This window comes from Sarcophilus harrisii, chromosome 4 (assembly GCF_902635505.1).
Source record: "Sarcophilus harrisii chromosome 4, mSarHar1.11, whole genome shotgun sequence".
Classification (NCBI taxonomy): domain Eukaryota; kingdom Metazoa; phylum Chordata; class Mammalia; order Dasyuromorphia; family Dasyuridae; genus Sarcophilus; species Sarcophilus harrisii.
The window spans coordinates 432,565,649-432,583,794 of record NC_045429.1 but is presented as its reverse complement, the minus strand read 5'-3'; the positions used below and the strand labels follow the sequence as shown (position 1 = coordinate 432,583,794).

At 42.2% G+C, this 18,146-nt stretch overlaps 1 protein-coding gene across 3 annotated transcripts in view; it reads left to right on the top strand.

Annotated features, from left to right (window-relative positions):
* The window catches only part of RHBDL3 (rhomboid like 3), a 65,110-nt gene extending 47,919 nt beyond the window's left edge, over nt 1–17,191 (top strand). For all 3 annotated transcript variants that reach the window (XM_031967622.1, XM_031967621.1, XM_031967623.1), the window contains 3 exons: nt 2,923–3,023; nt 13,977–14,037; nt 16,395–17,191. In XM_031967622.1, the coding sequence (XP_031823482.1) occupies nt 2,923–3,023; nt 13,977–14,037; nt 16,395–16,666 (434 nt within the window). In that variant the 3' untranslated portion in view covers nt 16,667–17,191. The remainder of the gene's footprint in view (nt 1–2,922; nt 3,024–13,976; nt 14,038–16,394) is intronic.
* The last annotated feature ends 955 nt before the right edge of the window (nt 17,192–18,146 follow it).

The window sequence follows — 18,146 nt, the reverse complement described above, 5'->3', positions numbered from 1 at the left end:
AGAGTGAGAGCTTTCAGGCCCTTGCAGAGGAAAAATGGGAGGTGATGAAGGGATTTAGAGGAGAATGGAGGAAAAAAGAATCAGCCAGTTGTATAAAATTGCTCCAAATGGGGCAGCTAGTTGGTGTAGTGAACACAGAGCATCAGTCTTGAAATCAGGAGGACCTGAGTTCAAATATGACTTAACACAACACTTCCTGGCTGCGTGACCCTGGGCAAGTCACTTAACCCCAGTTGCCTCAGGAAAAAAATTGCTCCAAATGCAAGAAGGGAAAAATTTACAAATATCTCATTTGATCTTCACAAGAATCCTGGGAGTTAGATGCTATTATTAACTTTATTTTACAGCTGGGGAAACTGAAGGGGGCTAAATGGCTTGACCAGCTGCTTTATAACAAAGGCGTATTCCCATTTCATAGATTTTAGGATTATCGGATCATAGATTTTAGAGTATCTTGTCAAATCCTCTCATTTTACAGAAAAGGAAATGGTGGCTCAGAGGTTTGCCTACAATCACACAGCAGCAAATTGATGAACCTAGGTCTTCTTGACTCTATTCATTACACCACATTGCCTCCCAAAAGATGGGAATCTGAGACATAGGAGAGACAGAGTTGTGGGGTGGCTAGAATCCTGGAATCCAGAGACATGGATTCAAATCCTACCTTAACTGCGTAATAACAGGCAAGTAATTTAACCTCAGTTTTTCCACCTGGAGAATGGGGATTTAAGCTACCTACCCATTCCACAGGAGTGTGGTGAAGAAAATATTTTGCAAACTGAAAGTGCCATAGAAATCTGATTTATTACTGTTGTTATTACTTAATATTTAAACTCAATCTCCTGCCCTGCTTTTGCTTGAGAGCCCCATTTAAAAAAGGAGGAGGACACAGAAATTATAGTTTCCTAGAAGTTTTCCAGTCTACAGCAGGGGGATGCTCTCATTCAAATGGGGATTTTTTTTGTCTTTTCTATGTGTACCCTCGGTGCTTAGCCCAGTGCCTGGCACATAGGGATAGGGAATGGTCTATGATGTCACTGGCATAAGGAACTCCCGGATGAGGGAATTCTTTCCACCAATGCTAGTTTGGCTCCTTCTTCAAAACCTAGAGTGTTAAAGAATTATCTGGGACACTGCTTTGCCTGGGGTCAGAAAGATAGTATGTGTCAGAGGAAGCTGTGAAGCCGGTTCTTCCTAGCCCTGGGGCCAGCTCGATGTCCTCTGCCACATCTGGCTCCACATACCTAGGAAGTGCCAACATATGCTTGTTGGCTGGTAATGAAGTGTCAGGGCAGCCGACTCTGGGCCTGTCTGCTAGTCCCACACAGCAGTCCAGTCTTTGGCGCGGACGGGACCTTGCTATTATTGGTCAGTAATTTAGTCGTGATCCCCTGGACCATAGTGCACCATCGAGGTGCACTGATTTGCCATTTCTTTCCCTAGGCAACCCCACCCTCCCCAACTATATAAATGAGGGAATCAAAGCCCAAAGGGAAGAAGTCATGTACCCAAGACCAATAGTTGTGGTATAACTGATCATTGGCTCAGATAGAGAGCCAGAAGAGGCCCTAAAGGCCATTTAGGTCAACCCCTTCACTCTTCAGATGAGGAGACTGAGACCCAGGGAGGTTACAAGGGACTTCTGCAAGATCACCCAAGGGTCAGAGGTGGGGCTTTTTACTTCCATGCCCGGCCAAAGGGAACAGAGAGGGGTCATTTATGGAATGGCAACTAACACTGCCCTTGGAAGGAAGAGGCAAAGTCTGTGAGAGTTGGAGGAGAGGATGGGGATCTTGGAAGTCATCCGGAAACCTCCCTCATTTTGCAGAGATCTTCCCCAAGTTGCACAGGAAAATGGCACGGAAGAATATGAAATTTGCTCCTCTGACTCTGCACCCATTCTTCCTTCTACTGTTCTCCACATTGTCTCATAGGGAATCAGGCAGTAAATGAGGAAACACTGGCCCTTCTGAGTTGTATTCTTGGGGGTCTACATTTCTTGGTTGGAGTTCACGGTGGTTGAGGGTCCTGGTATTCTCCCAGTTTAGTGATTGTTGTTACTTCCTGACTCTATTTGGGATTTCCTTGACAAAGATACTGCGATAGTTGGTCATTTCCTTCTCCAGCTCATTTTACAGATGAGGAAACTGAGGAAACAGAATGAAATGACCTGTCCAGGGTCACACAGCTAGTGAGTGTGTGTAGTTGGATTTGAATTCAGATCTTCTGGACTTTGGGTTCAGAACTCTATCCTCTTTGGCCCCTAATGGTGTTTCTCAGAGAACTAGGAATGTTTATCCTGGAGAGATGGGTATGGGAAGATGTGATCCCTTTAAGTATTGAGGGACACGTGTGTGTGTGTGTGTGTGTGTGTGTGCGCACGCGCGCACGTGTGCGTGCACACATGTAGGATGCAGATTAGTCTTGTGCTTTTTGGCCACTGAGGAAAGAACAAGGACTAATAGGCGGAAGGAGAAGTGGCAGATTTGGACTTGCTGTCCAACAATTAAAGTAGAATTGGCTGCCTGGAGAAGTGGTGGATTTCCTCCCTCTGGAGGATTTAAGTAATGGCAGGATGGGATGACCCCTTCTCAGGAATATTATGATATAGATTCTTTTTTGGGTAAGCTGACCTCTGGGGTTCTTTACACCTCAGAAATTCTGTGATTCACTGAAGTTGGAGAGTGCCGGGAGATGGAAAACTGTGCAGGGATTCAATGAATCATTTAGCAGGTTGCTGCAAATCCAGGTAGAGCCCTAAAGCTTTTTTCCCCCTCCCCCCTGAGCTTGCCCAGAAGATTCAAAGTCACTGAAGTCTTATCCCATCAAATAAGTTCATAAGCAAAAGTGGAATTATGGTGCTGGTGAGACATGGTGTGGTGGAAGGAGTCTTAAGAGTTTCCAATGCCTTTTCTACAACAGGTTCTTTGGCAGTGTCTGTGGCTGACATGACAGCCCCGGTCGTTGGCTCCTCCGGAGGGGTCTATGCACTTGTCTCTGCCCACCTGGCCAACATTGTGATGGTGAGTGCCCTTCTAACCTACTTCCTGCCTGTCTGTTCCCGCCTTCCCTAGGATTCTCAACTGAACAAATTCTTTATTGGGGTTCACCAAAATGTGGGGGCACCCGGGCGTGGGTTGCAGGGTCATCTCTGAAAGAATTCAGGCTCAGAATGTCTCCAAATCAAGCAAAGGTCATGTAAGGTAAGGGGTGATGCATCCTGTGAGCTTCCTCTTAAGGGAGAGGGGCACCCCAGTGCAGTGTAAAGTATGGGATTATAGAAAAAAGGGAAAGGAAGAAAGAAGAGGAGAATTGGGCAAAATAGGGAAATTGGACAATCTCAGATATGTCTGGACAAGCGTAGATAAGATGGGCATGGGAAAAATCCCCATGATTGGCTGTATCTCAGGTAGGATGTACATGGCAAAAAGCCCTTTTGTTCTAGTGAACAGGATAGTGGGTCTGGGACAACAGCTGCTAAGATTCCATCATTATTCTTTTTTTTCCCTTTAAAAATATTTTTTAAAAACCATTTTAGACTTGATAAACACACACTCATGCCCATCCACACGCACATAGCACACACATATACACCAACTATTTCCATCCTCTATTATTCTTGTGTTTGTGCTAGGACTGTAGCCCTTATTTCCCCCATGTCCAATCCAGTATCCACTTAATGACAAGCCCATAGAGGAATCTAACTTGTGTGAAGTCCATGATTCTCTTTCATTCATTCTCTCTATCTCTCTGTATGTGTCTCTGACTCTCTACCTCTGTCTGTCTGTCTCCTTTTTCAGTCTGTCTTTCTGCCTGTACCTCTCTCTGTCTCTGTGTCTGTCTATCTCTGTGTTTCTGTCTCTCTATCTGTCTCTCTCTTTCTTTTTCCATTATGTCTGTCTCTCTGTCTCTCTCTGTGACTCTGTGTGTATGTCTCTCTTTCCTTTTTCATTGTGTCTGTCTGTCTTTCTATCTCTGCCTCTCTCTGTCTCTGCCTGTCTCTGTGTTTCTGTCTCTCTGTCTCTCTCTCTTTTTCCTTTTTCCATTATGTCTGTCTCTGTGTTTTTCTTTCTCTCTATCTCTCTGTGTGTCCCTTTCTCTGTGGGTGTCTCTCTCTGTCTCTGTGTCTCTCTATCTCTGCCTGTCTCTGTCTCTCTCTTTTTCCTTTTTCATTATGTTTGTCTCTGTTTTTCTTTCTCTGTGTCTCTTTCTGTGTGTATGTGTCTCTTTCCTTTTTCATTGTGTCTGTCTGTCTTTCTGTCTCTGCTTCTCTCTGTCTCTGTGTCTGTCTGTCTCTGTGTGTCTGTCTCTTTCCTTTTCCATTATGTCTATCTCTCTGTTTTTCTTTCTCTCTATCTCTCTGTGTGTCCCTTTCTCTGTGTGTCTCTCTCTGTCTCTGTTTCTGTCTCTGTCTGTCTCTCTTTTTCCTTTTCCATTATGTCTGTCTCTGTGTCTGTCTTTCTCTGTCTCTCTGGGTGTGTCTCTTTCTCTCTCTGTGTGTCTCTTGCTTTTTTCATTGTGTCTGTCTCTGTTTTTCTTTCTCTGTATCTCGCTGTGTGTCCCTTTCTCTGTGTGTGTCTCTCTCTGTCTCTGTCTCTCTGTCTCTGTCTCTCTTTTTCCTTTTCCATTATGTCTGTCTCTGTGTCTGTCTTTCTCTGTCTCTCTCTGTGTATCTCTTTCTCTCTGTGTGTGTCTCTCTTGCCTTTTTCATTGTGTCTGTCTTTCTGCCTCTACCTCTCTCTGTCTCTGTCTCTCTCTCTCTGTCTCTCTCTTTCCTTTTTCATTATGTCTGTCTCTGTTTTTCTTTCTCTCTATCTCTCTGTGTGTGTTTCTGTCTCTCTGTCTCTCTGTGTCTCTTTCTGTGTGTGTGTCTCCATTTTCATTGTGTCTGTCTTTCTGCCTCTACCTCTCTCTGTCTCTGTGTTTCTCTCTCTCTTTTTCCTTTTTCATTATCTGTCTGTTTTTTCTTTTTCTTTTTGTCCGTTTTCTGTCTGTCCGTTTTCGTTGTGTCTGTCTGTCTTTCTGCCTCTGCCTCTCTCTGTCTCCGCGTATTTGTCACTGTCATTGGCCAGACTTGTTAATTACCCCTTGTCACCCCCTAAGCCCAGGGGCTCTGGAGCTTTCTCAACACTTTCCCGGTTTCTTGCCCTCATTATTCTCATCTCTCTCCTGCTTCCCACCCCTCCAAATTTCTGGCTCATTTAATATCCAACCAAGTCCCCTTTGTACAATGGCCTCCTCCCTTATCCCCCACCCCATCCCCCCAAAAAAAAGAAAAGAAAGGAGGAGGAGCCAGACTGCACTTGTTCCTTGGATGACTTCAGGGCCTCTGTGTATCTGCTTAGCTCCACACTCTATGGAACAAATACAGGGCAGTCTTCGAAAACCTTCACAGTACATTGTGAGTTACAATGGGAGACACTTAAAATGGGATTGTCCTTTTCTTTTTCCCAACCCAAGTTTTCACCAGAATTCCCTCCGGTTTCCTTTGCCTCCTCCTTTTCCTCTTCCTCCTTCTCCTCCTTTTCCTCTTCCTCCTCCTCCTCCTTTTCCTCTTCCTCCTCCTCCTCCTTTTCCTCTTCCTCCTCCTCCTCCTTTTCCTCTTCCTCCTCCTCCTCCTTTTCCTCTTCCTCCTCCTCCTCTTTTTCCTCCTCCTCTTCCTCCTTCCCTAGACCCATCTTTCCTTCCCCAAACCACACACATTCCTTTCAGTAATCAAAGGAAATGCCTACATCCTGTGGGGAGCCTGTGAGCATGCGTGTGGGAATGAAAGAACAGAGAAGAAAAGGACACATGGATAATTAAAAACAAACAAGTCAGAGGAAGCCGGCCCTTCCCTCTCTCCCCGCCCATTCCCGACACCCATCCCCCACTGGGAAACTGTGATTCAGGGAGAGCTATCGGAGGGACACCAGCTGAGCTGGTGAATCTCTAAGAGCTCCCAGCCACCAGCTTGCAGGAGTATTCCCTGGGGAGAGGAGGGAGGGAAGCGGAGGCTCTCTGCCTTCTGGTCTTCTTGGGCTAATGAGCTGAATAGCTCCATCCAGTGAGGTCTGGCAGAGGCACCCATCCGAAGCCAAGAGATTTCCCTAAGCTCATTCTGCTCCTCCCCATTGTAAGACACTGGGGGTTGGCCCTCTCAGAAAGTTGTCTGCGCCCTGCCGAGACAAAACAACTCATTTCCTGACCCAGCTAGTTGGTTTTCTCCTTGTTGGCAGCCACTTTTGCTTTTTCCTTGCCCACGTTAGCTCTCTGTTGAGCAGGGAGCTAGACATTGAGTCATTTTCAACCCAAGCAACTGAGAATTTGTTTTCAGTTCATCCTGTGTGAATATTTATTTTAAATGTGTAATCTTTACAAACTCCAACTGGTAGTTGCACAGGGAACAACAACTGGAAAAATTTACCGATCACACTTAAGAAAAACATCATAATTGTGTTTACATTTCTGTTCCCAAGGCTGATTAAGTTTAAGTAAGAGACCCTGTCTTGAAATGAATGTGTTTATTTATTGTAGAATACCCAGCTTTAGAGCTATATAAGCCCTGAGACCATCCCATCCAGCTCTGTCACTTTTCAGATGAAAAGATGGAAGCCCGGCAAGATTAAAGATTTTCCTAAGGTCATTGTAAATAGATTTGAATACTAGAAGCCTTGGAAATTTATACCAGGAAGCCAGATTCAGGAGTATTTCATTTTCCAAAGGTCAATGTACTGGGTTCTTTATTTAAAATAAAGAATTAGCTTCAAAACAAAGAGAAAAACAGAAACATGATTGATCGGTTCCCTAGTTATTCTTTGGACGGGTAAGTGGCGCCATTGTGGAGTGCCACTCATTGTGCCAGGTTGGAATCAAGAAGACTCATCTTCATGAGTTCAAATATAACCTCAGACACTTACTATTTGTATGAACCTGGGCAGGTCACTTCACCCTGTTTGTCTCAGGTTCCTCATCTGTCAAATGAGCTGGAGAAGGAAATGGCAAATCACTCTCGTATCTTTGCCAAGAAAATCCAAATGGATTCCCGATTGAAAAATGAAACCCAGATTATTTTTTCTGTCACATAATTAAGTTCAATTCTTAGCCATTTATATCATATATGTGTGTATATATGATTACATATATGCACATATATACATTTGATGTAATAGATGTAGTAAAAAAATTATAAGTTGTCTGAATTGTTATAAACTGGAAGAAACACTTAATTTGAAATCATGCCATTTGCTACCTGCATAATCTCGAACAAGTCATTCAACTCTTCTGAGCCTCAGTTCCTTTATTTGTTAAAGGAAAAACCTGAACTAGATAAGTCCTAATGGTCTTGTTCAGCTATGAATCTAAATTCTGTGAACCTGTGTTTTAAAATTGAATCAAAAAAGAATATAGACGTTTATGGCCTAAAAGAAATTAAGAGGTGATTCATAAATTCTAGAGTTTAAGGACACGTCAAAGGCCATCTAGAACAACTCTCACATTTTACAAAGGAAGAAACTGAAGCCACAAAACTTGACTCCTTTTGGGGTTCTCTTGGCAGAGATAGCATAGTCATTTCCCATTTCCATCTCCAGGACATTTGACATATATGGAAACTGAGGCAAACAGAGTTTAGGGCCTTGGCCGGGGTCACACAGATAATAAGGGCTTGAAGTCAGATTTGAACTCAGGAAGATGAGTCTTCCTGATGTCAGACCTGGTGCTCTAGCCTCTGAGCCACCTACTAAGTAGCAAAGCTCTGAATCCTTTTTCTTTTTAAATATAAAAAGTCTTTTTATAATACAAATAATTTCACCTTAATTTGTGTTAGTAAGTTTGGATTTTTATTCATTCTCTAGGATTTCTCAAGATGAGATATTTCTTGTAAATGTAACAGGAAACCATTTAAAATTAGAATGCCAACTTGCCTTGGAATATAAATTTCCACTTGGGTCTATGTAGCTGAGATCTTGATGGTCGGGTGACAGTAATGTCCATGTTCATGATTAATGAATCCATTGTTGTGCAACTGTCTGGTAGTGAGATGGGCTGATGTACAGTGTAGTGAGCTCCATAGCCATGGAAGTATTCAAGCAAAAATTTGCACAACCATCTGTCAAGGATGTTGTAGAAGCAAAGTTGACACAGTGGTAGTTACTTTCTCGCTTGACTGGAATCTGAGAGAGAATTGAATTAAAAGGTTTCAAAGGGTTTAAAAAAAAAATTTCTCAAGGGCCCCAAGGCTTTTTGAACATTTATAGAGGTAGCGTTCAGAGTATGAGTGTGATTTTTTTCCCTCACATGTTGTTTTGCTGTGCTAATTTTATTGGCAAAAATAATGGTCCTAGAAAATGAGACAGCTGGAAGAAAAAGGGTGACATTATACTTTCACCCCCTGACTGCTATTGGGATTAGCTGATGGCCTATAAAATATTTGCTTTGGGGTTGAAATGGGGGTGGGGAGAGAGAAACCAGAGCCAGAGAGAAAAAGGCCAAGATGATGAGTTATTTTTGTGAACACAGATTGTGAACATACATTGGAGAAAGTAGAGGGAGGGACTGGAAGCTGGTTCTGGCCCTGGTGCTGCCATTAAGTCACTGTATCCCTGTCTCTGAGCACTACCTCCTCACCTGTGAAAATGAGGGCTTCGAACCTCACTGTGACTCCTACAATCTCTTCCAATCCTAAAAATTCTGTTTCAGTGGATACAGCCCTAGGACCAAAGGAGACCCCGGGATCATCATGTATACATATGTGTGTGAACATAAAGAAACAAACATATATCTCTATAGATGTGTACACATGTATATTGTGCAACATACATGCATGTGCACATGAGAGAGATACAGAGACAGAGAGAGAGATAAAAGAGAGAGAGACAGGGGAGGAAGGGAGAGCAAGAGAGAGAGAGAGAGAGAAAGAAAGAAAAAGAGAGAAAGAGAGAGAGAGAGAATGTGTGTGTGTGTGTGTGTGTGTGTGTGTCAAACTTCTAGTCTTGGAGTATTTTGTGAAGAGCTAGCACTGTGAAATGAGATGTCACTCCTACACCTTATATAGGGGAGACTGGTGAAGTCACATACTTCATACCTATTTGAGGGTTGGAACTGGGGCCAAAGCTTCTTGAGAAACAGATACATGTGGTTCCAGAGACTTGTGGACAGAGACACAGGTTCAGAGAGAAGCAGCAGACACTTAGGGGAAGCTGGCTTATGAACATATTTCTGATTTCTAGCCTTCTTTCCTAGAGGCTACAACATGTAGCTCTTCAAGAGATCAGACCCTTTCTTGGTTCTGAAAGAAGATCTCATTTCTCTCCGAGCTAAAATAAGATCATTTCTCTTGTATATTTTTAGTATATTCTAATTTGTATAACTTTTGTGACTTCTCTTTGCTATCCATTAGCCTTGGCTATACCTTTAGATAACCCATGTGGATACACATCTTACATAGGGCACACAGATCTTATGCCTGTATATGAAGATTCAAGAACCTTAGGGGAAAAGTTATTGGAAAGCAGTTGGGAATGGGTGGGAAATAGCAGAAATAGGGGTCTTCTAAATTAGAATATCTGATAAATTCTTGACTTGTCTGGCTGACAGTTTCATTACACAGAAGACTTCTGTCCTTCTTGTCCTAGCTATGTTTCACCCTGCTTGCCTTTACACATTCAAATGGGGTAACTGGCTCTTTTTTCTTCTGGTTCTGTGCTAGCTCTGTATTGCCTCTTGATGTTCTCAGAGTCATTTCTCCATGCTGAGAACTCCCTCCATCCACATCCTTGCCAATTAAAATCTTTCTCTTCACCTCCACCTCAGGGTTCACTTCTTCCACGAAAACTTCCATGATTTCTACAGTTGAAGTGTTCTGTCCACTCATATTCTTTTGCCATCTTTGGGAATCTCTTCTTTATGTTTATGTCACTCTATCCCACTTTATGAGCGGCTGCTGTCAAGGGATAAAGCGTTGGCCCTGGAATCAGGAAAACCTGAATCCAAATCCATCTTCAAACACCAACTAGCTCTGTGATGTTGACAAGTCACTTAAGCCTGTTGCAAAATGAGCTGGAGCAAGAAATTGCAAATAATTTCAATTTCTTGTCAAGAAAATCCCAAATGGAGTCATGAAAAGTCAGACATGATTGAAATGACTTGACAATAACAACCCATGACATGCTCATTTATGCACATGTTATGGACCCTCTATTAGATTTTAAGTTCCTTGAGACTGAGCACCATGTTTTTTCATCATTGTTGGTCCTAAGAGCTGGCCCAGTTTCTTACTCATAATAAACACTTAGTAGACTTGTAGAATCTAAGAGGACAGATGGACCTTTGAGGTGACATGTGAGCAATTAGCAATTTAATTATAATAGCTAGTGTTTATACATTTTAAAGTTTGAAAAAAGCTTTCTAAATATTACTGCATTTGATTCTCATAACAACCTTGAGAGAGAAACTATTATTATACTTATTTCATAGATAAGAAAACGGATATAAATAAAGGCTAAGTGGCTTGGTTAGGGCCAAACAGCACAGATAGGATCTTGAGACCTCAGCTCTTCCTGCTTCCCATTATAACACTCCATCCATTATTCCATCCAAAGCAGGGATCCTTTTGATACCATCTGTGATTGTCTCCCCTCGAAGAGCTCCAGTGAAGGGGAATTCACTAAATCCAGAGGCAAATTTCCCATTTCACTTGGGGATGGCTCTAATTCTTAGGAAGCTTCCTTATATCAAGCTCAAGTCTGCCTCTCTACAACTTCTCCTTTCTCCTAGATCTGTCCTTGGTACTAAGCAGAACAAACGTTATCACTCTTCCATAGGACAACCTATCACACATTAGAAAACGAGTATCATGTCTCCTCTAAATCTTCTCATTGTTGATCAACCCAAGTTTCTTCAAACGGTCCTCATCTTGGATTGTTTTCAAGACCCTCTCCACCTTGATTGTCCTCTGATGGATGGGCTTCTATTTGATCAATGTCTTTCCTAAAAATATGAGGCTCACAATATTTCCACTCAGAGACAGAGACAGAGGGGGGAGGAAGGGAGAGATAGACAGACAGAGAGAGAGAGAGAGAGAGAGAGAGAGAGAGAGAGAGAAAGTTTGACCAGAGTCAGAGGCACTATAAGCTATCTCCTTCTGGATGCTAAGTCTCTCTTAACATAACCATGGAGAGTGTTAGTTGGTTGACTGCCATATTATGCTATCGACTCAGATAGCTCTACTAAGACATCCAGATCTTCTTCACATTTGTCATTTAGTTATGTCTTTCCTAGCCTGCACTTTTAACTCAAGTACCCTCTCTACTGAACTTTACCATAATAGGGTTAGTCTGTCATTTTCACATATTGAGATCTTTTTGAATCTTGCCTGAAAGATCCTGGCAAGAATCTTTCCTTGTTAGCCAGGTATCCTTCCCAACTTTGTGTTATGTATAAATCTTCCAAATATGTTGTCTATACGACATTTCCCCCCAATGTGGTCTGACTAGACTGAGTTATGGGGTACTATCAGCTATCTCTCTTCTTCTAGATGTTATGCCTTTCTTAACACAATCTAAATAAAAGGTTATTAAAATAAAAAAACACAATCTAGCAGAATATTAATTTTTTGACCGATGTGTTGTGCTGTTGACTCGCATTGAGGCTACTAAGATTATTGTCTATATCATATCTAAGTCATTGACTAAAGTATCAAATAGCACAGGGCCATAGACTGACCTCCAGCTACCGCACTAGAGAACTTCCTCCAAGTTGCTTTCAATCCATTAATAGTTGACTTCTCTTTGGGTTCAACTAGTCTGGCTATCTAACTGAACCACGGAAAAACTATCCCTCTTACAAGAAGAACCTTTGTCAAACACCTTGCTGAAAGCATTTCCTTGCTCCATCTGCTTTTTCCTCTAAAATGGGGAAATGAATTTTGTCTGGCCTAACCTGCGCATCTCCAAAGTATTTGGATTGAATGACATTCGATAGTTTTCTTCAAACTATTTGAAGGGCCGTCATGTGAAAGTACTGGTCTTGTTCTGTTTCCACCCAGAAGCACTGGATGGAAATTGCAGGGAGATCATGTTGGGGTGTTAGGAGAAACTTTCTAACCATTAAAGCAATTTAAAAGTGGAGTAGTGTGCCTTGGAAGGTAGTGAGCTCCCCCTCATCAGAGGTCTTTGAGCACAGGTTGAATGACCATTTGTCAAGTCCACTGGAAAGAGAATTCTTTTTCAGTTCGAAATTGCAGTAGATGATCTCGGAGGTCCTTTCTAACTGTGAAATGCCTTGGTTATACAAAGTACCAGGAAGGTATAGCTCATCTTTATATGAGGAAAGGACTTAGTAACAAATGTAGCTTCCCAACAATCCAGTAGACTGAAGTTGTGAAGGAGTGAGGTTCCCATCACTGAGCATTTCCACAAAGGCTTGATGGTCACCTGTTGGGGAAACCTCAGAAAGGAGTTAGACTAGATCAATCCTCCAATTCCCTTCTAGTTTTTATGTTAATGGGTACCCAACCTAGGACAGATTAGAAGTTACACCCTTAGAAAATCAACAGAAATAGAATTGTGTCGATCAAAGCCACTGAGAAAAACCTTACTCTTTTTTTTTATTGTTGTTGCTGATCTCTCATGAAGTTTTCCTTTGGGACCCAAAGCAGCCAGTGACACTCCCCAGCCATCTGCTTCTTAGAAGTTACTGCATCCCTATTTGGGGATTAGATTTCGTATTCTAAAGAGAATCTGTGTGTCTTACATCTCACATTTTGAAAAGAACGGTTTGCTGGTCAGTGACAAATAATAGGAAAGGGGAGGTACAAGGAGACGCCTAAAGATTTCTCTTTTTACCAATTTGCCCTTCACAGGCTGTTCACTAGAGAGCAAACCTTTTACACAGTAGAATTCATTGTGTGTTCCCTGGCACAGATACTCGTCGCTGAACTGGGCTCCTTGTGGGAAATGCCTTGATTTAACTCATTCTCCCCCAAAAGGGAACTTGAAAATAACCACTGAACTGCTTTTGAGGCAGGCAGCAAACAATCCCTCCATGCTTTATGCCATTGATGTGCCACTGAAAAGCTTTCAAGCAGTTTGAGTTTCCAAAAAGTGAATCCCTAAATGCACTTGGAGAAGGAGGATGTTGGAGTAAGATAGCAGTTACTTTACAAAACTGTGCTGGAATTCTTATGTTAAATCAATCAATAAGCACTTATTAAGCACCATTCACTGTACTAGATGCTGGGATGGAAAGACAAAGAATGAAATAATTCCGCCTCTATAGAAGCTTACAACTAATAGAGAATTAACTTAGAAAAGAAATAACACTGATTTCCGTTCTCTTGGGTAGAAAGCATTTATCTGCTTTGCAGGAACTGGCTTTATAGCTCAGTTCTTTTAAAAGATTTTTTATTCTTAACAAATACCAAATAATATGGGCATTAGGAGAGAGGATTATAACATGAAACTGCAGGTCTCTACTATAAACACCTTGCTTTTCTTTTTTAAATATGATCGGATTCACTTATCTAGTTCAATTCTTTTTGTTTTCCATGAACAAAGATTCACTTTATCTCTCACACTCCTCTTATTGAAAACAAAAATAGAAAAACAAAACTTTTGTAACAAATACACCTAACCAATTAAAACAAATTTCATCATGTCCAAAAAGTTTGTCTCTTCCTGTGGGTTTAGTCCATCACCTCTTGGTAAGAAGGTGGATAAGCTGTTTCATCAGATGGTCCTCTGAAATTACGGGTTAGAGTCTTTTAAATCTCAATGATTAATTTTTAAAATAATATTTAATCATATAAATTATTCTCCTGCTCTCTTCATTCTGCATAAGTTCATACAGATCTTCTCAGGTTTTTCCGAATCCATCCCCATCATCATTTCTTATAGCACAAGAGTATGCCATCATATTCCTATGCTATAAGCAGCTCAGTTCTTAAGGTAAGGTTCTTTGTATAGAATTAATTTCTGTTTCTTTCCTTTCCCCTCCAGAACTGGTCAGGAATGGAGTGTCAGTTCAAGTTGCTGAGGATGGCCGTGGCCTTAATTTGTAGTAAGTGTCCATTTGCCTCATCCCTTAAAGTTTGCAAAATGTTTTATACCCAGTACCTCAGTTGAGCAACTCTGTTCAGGTAGATAAAGGACTCAGATTTTTAATCCCCATTTTATAGATAAGGAAATTGAGGTATAAAGTGACTTGTTTGGGGTTATGCATTTAATAATCCTCAGGGGTGGGATTCAAATTCAGGTCTCTTCTGATTCCAAATCATGTGATTTTCCAGTGATTTCCCACTTTCTCCTATATAGGGAGGCAGGGAAAGGGGCATGACCATAGCAGTCCATTCTGGATTGGATAGGGACTGATAGTGCATGGGGACAGCCTCATTTTGCTTGTTTGAAAGGGAAATCGGGATAAGGAAGGTCAACAAGAAGCCTCAATCTTTACCTCCTGAAGCATACTTCCAATCTACCTTAGGAGTTAAATTGGAATACTTACTCAAGTCTGCACAGAAATTAATTTAAGAAGCATTTATTAAGTACCCACTCTGTGCACTGTACTGTGTTCTAAGCACTGGACATGACTTTTGGAGGTGGGTGAGCTAGGGATCAAACCTATGATCTCCTAAGTATGGCTTCAGAAAGACCTACATTCAAGCACTGCTTCTGACACAGGATGACTTGTCCAATGAGCCTGCACAGGTCACTGAAACTTTTCAGTGTCCCTAAGCCCTAAAACCAGTGATTCTGTGATTCTAAGAACTATTCATCATTACTCAATGTTTTAGGCCTTCTCTTATTTATTTTTTTAAATAAAACTTTTTTTTTATTTTCAAAACATATGCATAGATAGTTTTCAACATTCACCCCTGCAAAACTTTGTGTTTGTTTTTTTTCTCCCTCTCTTTCCCTCACTTCTTCCCCTAGAGAGCAAGCAATTCAATATATGTTAAATATATGCAATTCTTCCATACATTTCTCCATGATTATCATGGTACACAAGGAAAATCAGATCAAAAAGGGAAAAAAATAAGAAAACAAAATTTGACCTTCTTTTAGCCTCAATTTCCCTATATGTATAATGCAGAGAGTTGGAGGAGATGTCTTCTAAGTTCTTCCCCAAAGAAAAGACTACCCACAAAGCATTTTTGTTTTTTGCAAGGAAATTAGTTTTAAATGACTTGTCCAGGATCACACAGCTAGTAATAAGTATTAAGTGTTTGGAGACTGAATTTAAACCCAGGTCCTCCTGATTCCAGGGCTGGTGTTCTATCCACTGTACCCCTTTCTAGCTTTCCCAGAGACCCATGGAGCTTTAAATGAGATATGGGTAGAAGTCCTAACTCAGGGCTGAGACGCCAGACTCTTGTGGAAAACTACAGAGCTGGGACCAGTTTGCACATCTATAGCCAGATAAGAAATCTGTTTCCCTAGGGGCACCAGATTAAAAATAATAATAATAAAAGTTTATGCATACTGATGCCTTTTCTTTTTCCCTTGAGAGAAAGGAAAGCCCTGATTTCCCAGAGTACGCTGGGAAATGAGCAGCTTGGGCAGAACACGGCTGAAATTTATTGTTGTTGTTTTGCCATCTAGGGGTAACAGCCAGAGTTACAGGATAAGGGACAAATTGAGAAATCCGTGAGAGCAGTAGGCTCAAGCTGGAACAGAAACAGGGGCCATTAATCTATACATAAGGATCCCTATGGGCTGTATATTGTATATTCATTTTAAAATTTAATGTTATCTATGTTTTATTATTTTTTTATTATTTTGCTAAATCTTTCCCAATTAGATTTCAGTCTGGTTCAGGCTGCGTGAGGAGGGGAGTATAGCTGCTGCCTGTATTTGACCCCTCCAAACTATATTCCCTACTGGCCTGAGTCTTTGTGCAGCTCTGGGCATAGATTAAATAAATAAACTATCATCACCAACATTTTACACATCATAAGGATTTTTTCTAAGTCGAAAATGTCAGAAATAAAGGTTACAAATTAGGAAGTAAACGTTCATTTCAAAGATGGGAAAACTGAGAACTAGGTAGATGAAGATACTCATCATGATGGCCCATTGAATAACCTAATCTCAGAGGTATGAGATCTAGAATCCAGTTCTCTTGACCAGTGGGAATGGGATGAATTTGGAGACAAAAGAACCCACCTAAGACCGGTTGTAGGACCTTGTCTTTGCCTTAGTTTTTTTATCTGCAAAATGGGACCCCTTGGGATCCCTTCCAACTTTAATTTACAATTCTGACTACCATGATGTTGGTCAAGTCACTTATGTTTCCTCAGTTTCCAGACTTGCAAAATGAGTGAGGTAGATTTGGGGATCCCTTCCAACTTTCTTCTTCTACGACCTTCCCCTGTCCCGTCACCCACCTGGCCCTTTCTCTGTCTCTCTTCTTTACAGTGAGCATGGAGTTTGGCAGGGCCGTCTGGCTGCGCTTCCACCCATCGGCATACCCTCCGTGCCCACATCCTAGCTTCGTGGCGCACCTGGGCGGTGTGGCGGTGGGCATCACGCTGGGAGTGGTGGTCCTGAGGAACTATGAGCAGAGGCTCCAGGACCAGTCCCTGTGGTGGATCTTCGTGGCCATGTATGCAGTCTTTGTGTTGTTTGCGGTCTTCTGGAATATCTTTGCCTATGGCTTATTGGACCTCCGGCTGCCCCCTCCTCCATGAAGAGCCCCTTTAGGTGGAGGCAGAGAAGCTGATGGAGATCAAACTCTGGAGCATTTTACTTTCCATTTATTTTTCATCGACAGCTTGGTTTAGAGAGTGAAGGAAGAAATGAGATGGCTAGCCGAAGACATTCACTCAAAGGCCATTATAAAGATGAAGAAAGTTAGGTCTTTCCAGAACAAGCCTGGGGGTGGGCATTCTGGGTGCTACCGGGTGGCCTGGGCTTGTTCCAGGTTAATTCACGTCCTCCCTAACTTAAAACTGAGCAGTGCCCCCCTCTCCTCCAAAGTGGGATCCGGAATGATGAGCAGGGGTCTGGCTCTTGAAATGACATAGCTGGCTCAGTGCTTAGTGCTGCTAAAACCTGGAGGGGACAGCAAGAGAAGGACATTTCCTCTGTAAAGCAGCTGGACCAGGGGCGAATGAAGAGTCAGTACAAGAGGCCTTCCGCTTTCCCACAGTGGACTTGCAGTCAGGAAGACCTGGATTCTAACCCTGCCTTGCATATATATTATGTGACCCTGAGCGAGTCATTTATTTTCCTTGGGCCTCAGTTTTCTGTCCTGTAAAATGAGGGCATTGGACTCAATGGTTTTCAAGGTCCCTTCTAGCTCTAATTCTATGCTCCTATAATCTTGTGGGTATAACTGGCAAAGGTGGGATTCAACAGTCAAAGTGGGAGGGTGTCCCCTTATGAGATGATGTGGGTGTTATTTTGTTCCAAAGTTTCAATTCAGGAGAAGGGAGGAAGGAGAGAGACCTAGCGCAGGATGAATTGGAGTGTCAGCCCAGCCTTCCCTCCCCACACTGATGAGCCTGTCCCTGTCCCAAGATAAGCCTAGACTGGGGAAGTAAATTCAGGGTACCTTGGATGCTGCTTGGTACCAATCCTTCCAACACACAGTCTCATACTCTGCTCTGGTCACACTCCACCCCCTAATCCTTGAGTTTATTTGCATGGTTTTCCTCTTTGACATTTGGCCATGAGGTCCTGGCTCCCTTCTTACCTAACCCTTATTCCTAGGATCTTTTCCTTACCCTGTCCACCTCCACCACCACCACCTTATACCTCCCACTCCATCTATGAACACAAGAGTTTGTGTGAGATGTTGCCTATCGGGGTCAGAGAGTAGTGATAACTGTTGGGCTTATCCTTTTAACCAAAGCTTCAACGTTCCTTTAGGGACCTCCCCATTGCATTCATCTCCCTCCCCTCTGGTGATCCTGCTAGATAAGTGAACCAGAGCAGAAACAATGACTCCCCAGCCTTCACTGGGAATCCTCTGAGCTGTGGGAAGAGTGCAGGGGAAAGAGATGAAGAGCATCCAAAATGGTACAAGTCTGTGCTATAGAGCACTATCCCTGGAGTCAGGAAATCTTGAGTTTAAATCCAGCCTCAAATATTTAGTAGTGTGACCCTGGGCAAGTCATTTCATCTTGTTTGTCCCAGTTTCTTTATCTGTTAAAATGAATTGAAGAA